The sequence below is a fragment of the Camellia sinensis genome, unplaced genomic scaffold, assembly GCF_055761805.1.
Source record: "Camellia sinensis isolate YWXY unplaced genomic scaffold, ASM5576180v1 Unanchor1, whole genome shotgun sequence".
Lineage (NCBI taxonomy): Eukaryota > Viridiplantae > Streptophyta > Magnoliopsida > Ericales > Theaceae > Camellia > Camellia sinensis.
Genome location: NW_028128987.1, coordinates 17740322 through 17749152, shown reverse-complemented (window position 1 = coordinate 17749152; position 8831 = coordinate 17740322). Strand labels below are relative to the sequence as shown.

At 34.9% G+C, this 8831-nt stretch overlaps 1 protein-coding gene across 1 annotated transcript; it reads right to left on the bottom strand.

Annotated features, from left to right (window-relative positions):
- Positions 1-6868: 6868 nt before the first annotated feature.
- Positions 6869-8052, bottom strand: LOC145814116 (protein FAR1-RELATED SEQUENCE 5-like). The gene is made up of 3 exons (XM_082910645.1): positions 7788-8052; positions 7494-7689; positions 6869-7271 (listed from the first exon to the last, which is right to left on the bottom strand). Exons 1-3 carry the CDS (start codon positions 8050-8052, stop codon positions 6869-6871), a joined length of 864 nt encoding a protein of 287 aa, XP_082766771.1.
- Between the last annotated feature and the right edge of the window lie 779 nt (positions 8053-8831).

Below are 8831 nucleotides of genomic sequence, written 5' to 3'. Positions count from 1 at the left end.
AAATGCTTTATTTTGCTTTGTTTTGCTTTCTATTGCAATAAGGAAGCTCAGACCATCAGTGGCCGATAGCCATCACCAGTGGCCAATCGGCCACCAATGGTAGCCGACCGGTCCCCTGTCAACCACCAATGAAATTTGCACAGTGTGTTCCTGAGGTGGAGCAGAGGTGTTCTGGAAGTGGACAGCTTCTTTGGTGTTCAAATGTGAAAACAGAGACATGCAGCAACAAGACAGTCCCTTTTTGGGTGAAAGCCGAGCACGTGCATGAGCTTCCCTTGCATTTTCAAGTTTGCTTATCCCTTAAATATCTAGCTTAGATGCATGTTGTAATTAATTAGTTGTAGCTAATTAAATGTTGTGAATAATTAGATAGTTTAGCTAGCTATTTGATTTCGGTTTGTAATAATTAGTTAACTAGAATAGTTAATTAATTTCGGTTTGTAATAGTTAGCTTAATTAGCGAGGCTAGTTGGTTAGGTCTTATTCATTCGGACCCTCTTTCGCGAGGATGTAATGTTGTAATAAGTGTGCGTGCGTGTGTGTCTTCCAACCCCACGTCTTTCTCCCTTTTATTTAATCGCTTTTGATGGTTAGATTAGGATCATGTTTTGATTAGCATATCGCATGCTTGCATCCATTCATTTGTATTGCATGCACCGAGGCTCGGCGTATCATTTAAACCGTATTGCAATTTCAATACATCTTTGAATACGTGTTTAACCGCATGTTATCAAATTGATCCATATGCCATATTATTAGCGGAGCCTATTAATTGCATATTGCATGTGTTGCATTAGGCATTTTGTATAGTTTGAATTGTGCATTTTTCTAACTAGTTTCTATTTTGGCTTAGAGTACTCGGTAAGTTTTATGCTTCAGCATACTTGCATGAGTGCGATTGGCATGTTGTCATGTTTCGCATGCTTGCCATGAGACTATGTGCTTACTTGCTAAATTGCATGAATGCTTGTGGATGAAGGCTCATTGTTTGAATTGGAACAATTCAACAAATGTAAGTTTTAAGCCCACTTTGTTGTGGCAAATCATGTTTTAAGCCCACTATGTTTGGTGGCAAATCCACATCTTTTAAGCCCACTTGAGGGTGGCAAATTTAAACCATTTTCTCAAACAAACATGAGTTGAATTGTTCCAAATTGAGCAAACTAGTCTATACTTGCTTGTGTGCATCACGTAGTAATGCTAGTTTAATAACCGGAACAAGAACACATAATGTTTATAAAAAATAATATCATGATTAGTAGAGGCCGATCTTTGATCGGGCGAGCAGGGGGTGCTCATTTCAAGACCTTTCCCTCTTGTACCTAAGTTCTCGAGCTGAGACAACTTTGGTGATGATGGACACGTGGCCTTCGGCATGAGTTAGGGTTTTCTAAATTTCTTTAAAAATAAAATATTTAGGTAGCGATTCTGTATCTAGCAAAGCAGTCCAATTTTGGCACTTTTGACTTAAAATCAATTTTCCAAAATGATTTGTCGGATTTGGACTCTTTGGTGATTATCAGTTTTACATTGCACTTTGTGAGATTAGATTCAGAACCGCGGGAATCCGAACTGTGAGGTCTTCTTTTCAAACCCTTTCCGAAAGGCGTGGCACGGAAAAAGGCGAGTCCACACTAACCAAGAGAAAAATTTAGCTTTTGGTGGTGAGAAATTATTCCAAATTAGTTTAGCTGATCTCTGAATGGTGCCATCATTAACCAAACCCCATGCATAAACAATATTGACCTTGAAGACACCTGACTATGTAGACTTCCAAACCAAACAATCAACTGAATCACTTCTTAAAACAGGGATTAATAGTTGGGAGAAAGAGAAAATACACATGCCAAAGAGTATGACTTACACAGACAAATAATGAGAAGTGAGTTGGAGTTTAGGAATAACTTTTTTAGTAGTTTTTTTATGATTCTTTTATGTATCAGTGATTTTTTTTAAAAAAATTTATCTAATCATTTTTCTTTTTACAAATTTCTAGTAGAAGAATAAGAAAAGTAAAAATTTTGACATAAATTTAAAATAATCTACTACTATTATAAAAGAACGAAGAAATTTCAATGTTTTATACTTTTATTTTATTCCAAACGTACCCCTAAATGTTTGAATCAATAACTCATCTTACATGACGGTTTTGGACACGTATTTGTTTTTTTTGTATCAGGATCCTCTAGAGTGGGATTCCTGAAGTGAATGATCCAATGGCTCAAAATAAAACTAACCAAAATGATGTCGTTTTGGTTGGTAATTTCACAAAATAAAAAAATAAAAAAAATAATGCTTTAATTCAAAACATCTACAGATCTGATATGAAGCATTACAGAGAGAGAGAGAGAGAGAGAGAAGGGTTGAGAGAAAAAGCTCTTCCCACCCACCCCGACGCGCCGCTGCCGTTGCCAAGCCGCTGCCTGCCATACTCCAACAGATTGAAGGAAAAAACCGCAGGTTCGTTCATCCTCCAAACTTAAAATATTAGGGCTTTGAATCCAAAAATTAGGGAAAATCTGAACTTGGCTACCTTTGTAGAGTAAAAATCTAAACTTGGCTACCTTTGTCAATGTTGACTTTGATTAAAGTTTCTTTAATTTCCTGCTTCGTGTTTTCAAGAAATCGTTCATCCTCTAAACTCAAAATAGTAGGGCTTTGAATCCTAAAATTAGGGAAAATCTGAACTTGGCTACCTTTGTAGAGTAAAAATTTGAACTTGGCTACCTTTGTCAATAGAGAAATGTGGATTGATGTAGAGTCCATAAAAGTCAGCACTAGGGATATTTGTTTATTTATCTCTGTAAGTGAGCACTCGGGATTGTTTTTCAGGAGGCTTTGGTGTGGGAACAATTTCAATTAAGGAAAGACCCACATCCTGTTTAATTTTGAATCCATTCATCCTTAAGTGAAAAACATTTTGAAAGAGATCCATTTGCTAGAGCTATAAGGTCATATTCTTAAATTAACCAAGGGAAATGTTACTGAATGGTGAAATAAGTTCATATAGAAATCAATATAAATCTCTATCGAATTATATTTTGCTAGAGCAATAAGGTTATATATGTTCTTATTGACTAGCATAGAAGGTGGAGTTTATGAGCAAATTTTTGATAGTTTTTTTTTTTTTTTTTGATGAGGGCATATGGATTATTGTGTAAGTTGATGCTTTTACTCCTCCAACCATAGTATATATAGTCCATTTTTTTATTCCACTTCCGAATTACCCTTTCTAATATGAATGAGATATATTCTTCATGGTAAATGCATATACTAAATAAAGTTTTAATTGTATCTTGAGATGTATAAATGGTATGGTGCATTATTAAAACTAAGACAAGATTTTCCATATTGTCATAATTGCTTCAAAAGATAGTCCTGCTTTTTCGGGACTTTGTTGGATTTGGAACATCAATGAAGATAGATATGCTATTGTCTATAATCCTTGTTTTATTTTTTTGGTGGAATTGGAGTGGGTCTAGGATTTTCTAAGGTGTTTGTACTTATTTACCTTTATAGGCAGGATAACTTAAAGTTCTATTCCAAATATTGGATGTTAATGAGTTGGGATGAGCTTTGATCCAAAGTTCTATTCCAAATATTAGATTATAGATGGCAGCATTCAAACTTATGCTGATCTTGATGATTGATGCCTAAAATGGGATTCACTCCCATTACCCGTTTCATGTGATTTAGCATTTGAGTCCTGCTTCTTGTTTTCTGAAAGTTTAGATATTGTTGTTCCATTGTTGTTATTTCAGGTAAAAAAATATCAACATCAAATGCATCTATGAGTGATACTAGTGAAATTCAGTTTAGAAATCGAAAATGTTGTTTCGGGGCGAGAGTAGCATTCAAGATTTCAGAGTCAAAGGAAAATCCAGGGATGGTATACTTTGCTTGCCCTTTCAACAATACCAATGGATGCGACTTCTTTGAGTGGTGGATGCCTGTACATAAACAGTATCAATGGTTGAAGATGATAAGGGAGGAAAACGACGAAAATTGTAATATCAACCCTTTGGTCAACGAACTGATTGTATCCAATGATAAGCTGAAAGAAATGGTTACAAGGTTTAGGAAAGAAAGTAAACAAATGGTTGTAGAGATTAGACAATTTTGGGAAAAGTTGCACTATGCCATTGTCATAGTATTAATTGAATTTGGACTTCTTCTTTTGTTGTTTAAATAATAAGTGTAAATTAAATTCGGATTTGGACTTCATCTTTTGTGAACTAAATATTATGTGTAAATTAAGTTGGTTGGTGACTTGAACTAAATATTTTGATATCTGGGTTAGATTGTATTAGTAGACCTTTTGAAGTGCTCAATTGATATGTATAAAAAGGAGTTTTTCAAGAATGGTTGCTTTGTTTGTTTGTTCGGATTCTTCGATTTTTGTTTGGTTTTGGAAGTGACCAGGGTGTTTGGTGTTCTTTTGAGTGCTCAATTTTTGTATCATTCATACGCTAACTTTTTTTACTTTTAGCATTGAAGTGTCACAATTGCTTGCTGAAAAGGACATGGATTTAAGTGGATATATGTTACCTGTGGCTATATGTTACATGTGGGCTAACCATGCAACTTTTGTGCTCCTCTCCTGGATCGAGCAATGCCAACCAAGAATAGTGCACACAGTGCTTTCACTTTGAGCCTAGGAATTTAGGGATGAGGCATTGAAACAAAGAATTGTTGAGTTGTATATTGGATACTCCTCATCACTAACAGATTTTTGGCATTTCATAACATCCCATACCAAATAAGGGTGGTAAGTTGATCACTGCAATGTGTACTGAGGACCTAGATTCGTAGCTTTAAATATAATTTATATTATACACAGAAGTGTTTACAAATTATAGTGTTGAGATATGGTCAAAAAAGCCATCTTTAAATACAGGAAACAAATAGCTATTCATGCCATTCATCCAATTGCATCTCCAACAACTAAATTCATGCAATAATCCACTTAACATTTCCTTCCTCTAGAACACAGGTAACATATATCACATTCCCATACCCTTATCCCCAAATTTCAGCACCATTTCAGCACCATTTGAGCCAAAAATCAGCACCATTTCAGCACAAAATTCAGCACCATTTCAACACAAATTTCAGCACAACACTCAACACAAATTTAAGCAACAAAATCTGCATTATGCACCATTTCAGCACAACATTCAGCACCATTTCAACCAAAAATTCAAAGAATAACCAAAAAAAAGTTTTCAATATTAAAATAAAAAGTTTTCAGTACCAAACCACATTCAGCACAAAGAACATTTCAGCACCATTTCTATATTCACATAAAAAGTTTTCAATATTACATACACAAACACCATATCCAACAAAAAAAATCAATGCTAAGATATTGACGTGTGATCCACACGGCCACAGCCACGACCACGACCACGATCATGCCCATGCCCACGTAGTACCTAAAAAAAAGAAGAAGAAAATACTCTTATATCAAAGAAACCATAAAATAAAATGGAACTTTAAATGAATGAATGACAAAATAAAAGAGGAAAGGTGAAAAATAAATTACTTGACTACATGCAGGACTATTCGAGGCTTGCGAGTCATAATCGCTTGCATTGCTAAGCAATGCTTGATAGCTTCCATGGACAGAATACATAGATGGCATTGAAAAAGACATATTGTGATGAAGAAAACTTGGCTGCAACAATAACAAACACATATCAATTTAAAATGGTACTAGTCACTTACAAATTAACATAATAAAACTTCTTATTAAACTAACTTACATCATACGCGGGATACATAAATTGAGACGACGAAGCATTAACTTGAGGAACACACGTCAAGAATGGAGGAAGTTGAGGAGCATTTATTGAAAATAAAGGAGCCGATTGAGGAATACTCGGTGAAACAAAAGAGGTGGTTCAGGAGCACTCGCCAAAAATAAAGGAAGAGGTTGAGGAGCAACATACATGGGAGTTTGAGAAGCATTATGTGAACTTGTTTTATTTTTCTTTGCCAACGCAAGCTCCAAACCACCTTTTGTCCGCCTCGTCCCTTACTAGTGCACTCTCTTCGCTTGAGTCCTTTTGCTTAAACTACATTTGTATCCGTTACACCATCCACTTCAAAGCTTTTGAGGCATGTGTCGGGAGGGCTTTCTTGTTCAATAGTATCTGGAAAAGGCATATTGAATTTTGCACTTAACATGCTTTCAATGTTTGCAATTAAGTCATCTGCTTTCTCTACCGTCAAGTTATATGTTTTCTCACTTTTGGAAGCTCTACACGTTGTGAAGTTTGATTCAATCTTACATCAACCTTAATATCATGCCTACACCTATCTTTCACATTTTCAGCTCTTGCTTTTTTAGTCCATCTCTTGAGAATATATTGGGAAGGAATCTCTTTGAATTTGAAGGTGTCTCTAAGAATCTTCAAACAATGACTACACAAAATGCCTTTCATTTCAAACTTCCTACAATTGCAAGTGAGTGAACCATCATACTCCACTCTCACCTTCCTCACCTTTATACCATTATTATCAAGAACCGTGTAAACGGTACTCTCACCATCATGTTTAGTTTCTTCAATGTTTATTTCAAGGGACTTGACATACTCATCCTGAAATTCTTCATAAATTTTATTTATGTACACATCTGTAGCTTGCTCCATAATCTTCACTTTAATATTCACCCTTAGCAACTTTTGGCATAGAGCATATTCGGCTTGTAACTCTTTGTACCTCTTCTCACAAAGAACTCGATCAAAATGCATGAAAAATTGCATTAAGTTATGATCAGACTGAATGAAGTCTTCAAGAATGCATTACATGATTCACTAAGTTGGGTGCTACTCATGCCTGCACCCTATGCATTTCTAACGTATGGCTAACCCCATTTTCCCTTGACCTCAAATGTTAACTTCAACCAATGATTATCTTGCACTTCATACTTGTCAAGCATTTCCTCCCATTTTAACGTAAAATCATCCCCATCCTCAATGTTGTACATAAATTTGGATAAAACACTCTTCATCCCCTTATGCTTCACCTCCTTATCATTGAAGATAGAATTTGCATGCCTTAATGCATTTTGCATCAAATGCCAAGTGCAAAGGCGGTGTTTTGTGTTAGGCATGACAATAGGTATGGCCTTAGCCATTGCAGCATCCTGATCCGTAAAAATTATTTTCAGAGTCTTACTTGAAATTGCCTCCAAGAATCTTCTAAAAAGCCATATAAAAAAATCGGCAGTCTCATTAATCAAAGCTACGCCAAATATAACAATTTCCCTGTGATGGTTAATCTAATGAAAGACGCAAATGGTCTATGTGCACTATTTAACTTGTAAGTAGTGTCGAAAGTCACGACATCACCAAATTGCTCATAATCCATGATCATCTGAGCATCGGTCCAAAATATGTTTGTAATCTGCTCCTCGCTATCTAATTGGACCAAGTAAAAAAAAGATAGATTCTCCAATGTTTTCTCACGAAAATATTGCAAAATGCTACCTGCCTCCCCATATGCTAAACTCTTTTGCCTCTTCATTCTCAAATAATTTTTTTGGTCCACTTTTGTGAACCCAAGCTTCATTACCCATGAACTCAAATGCAGCATTAAGCCGGATTTCAAATTTTTCAGCTAAATCTATTTCGGCTGCTTGTGATGTAGATATCTTCCTTTGGGATGGTAACATATGCGTACATTCTGTTGGTACAAAAATATGATTACGTTGTTCAACAAAATCACCAAAAATTTTTTATGAATATTCTTATCCCACTTAATGATGATTCGATCTTGACAACCAGTCCTCACTTCCTGCCTAGGATTTTTTGTTAATGGATCTCGCTTGTCGACAATCCGAAACCCCTCCTTATTACAAACAAATAGCCTTAAGGTGATTTGCCGCTCCTTGTTCTTGTTTACATAACCCCTTCTAATACTAAAGCTCAACCTTCCACCATAAGCATTATAGAAATTATATGCTTCTTGTTCTGTATCAAATGTCATGTGAACTCTAGGCTTCCAATCATAATCACCCCCGTTATTCTCAACATTGTTAGGTTCCATATCAATGTGCCAAGTCACTTAAAAAAAAAAAGTGCTCAATATTAGCATAAAAACTATAAATTATGTTTGCAAAATAATACAAACTGAATAAAAACACTACAAGAATTGACTCATATTATATTATATAAACAAAGGGAAACAAATCCCTTCAATAGTAAATTATGTTTTCAATGATCCAGATTTAACACAAATTCCTTAATTTTCTTATAATCAACATGTGAACATACAAAATCAAAATTAAACAACAAAAACAAACGAAATAAAAAAATAAAAAATAAATCTACAATTCTATAGCTCAATCATCAGTACGAGAGTCCATATAGTTTGAACGTGACATTGTAGATCAAGTAGTTCTCAATTTTAAATTCTTGGAATTTAAATGCCTAGACTACAAATCTATGAGGTTAATAATCATCTGTTTGTACAAAAAAAATATAAATGCAATGCTTAGATATCAAAGATTTTAAAGCCTATTTAACAGGTCACTATTATATACATCTTCTATTTGAATAAATAATGAGTTGCATATGAAGAAGAAGCTTGATGAGACAGGAAAAAAGAAGTGCTCATACAAAAACTATGATATTTTACAACCAAAGGTGAACTACACTTCCATAATCACATTTGTTCAGCTCCCTGGGTACCAGTCATGCAAATAAAGCCCCTTTAGTGTCTTGAACTTTATGTTCTCTTAAATTTAATTTCATATAGTTTTGATGGGTTTATGGTGTTGATCCCTTACTGTTGATCCGATGATACATAAAATATTTGTTGGAATA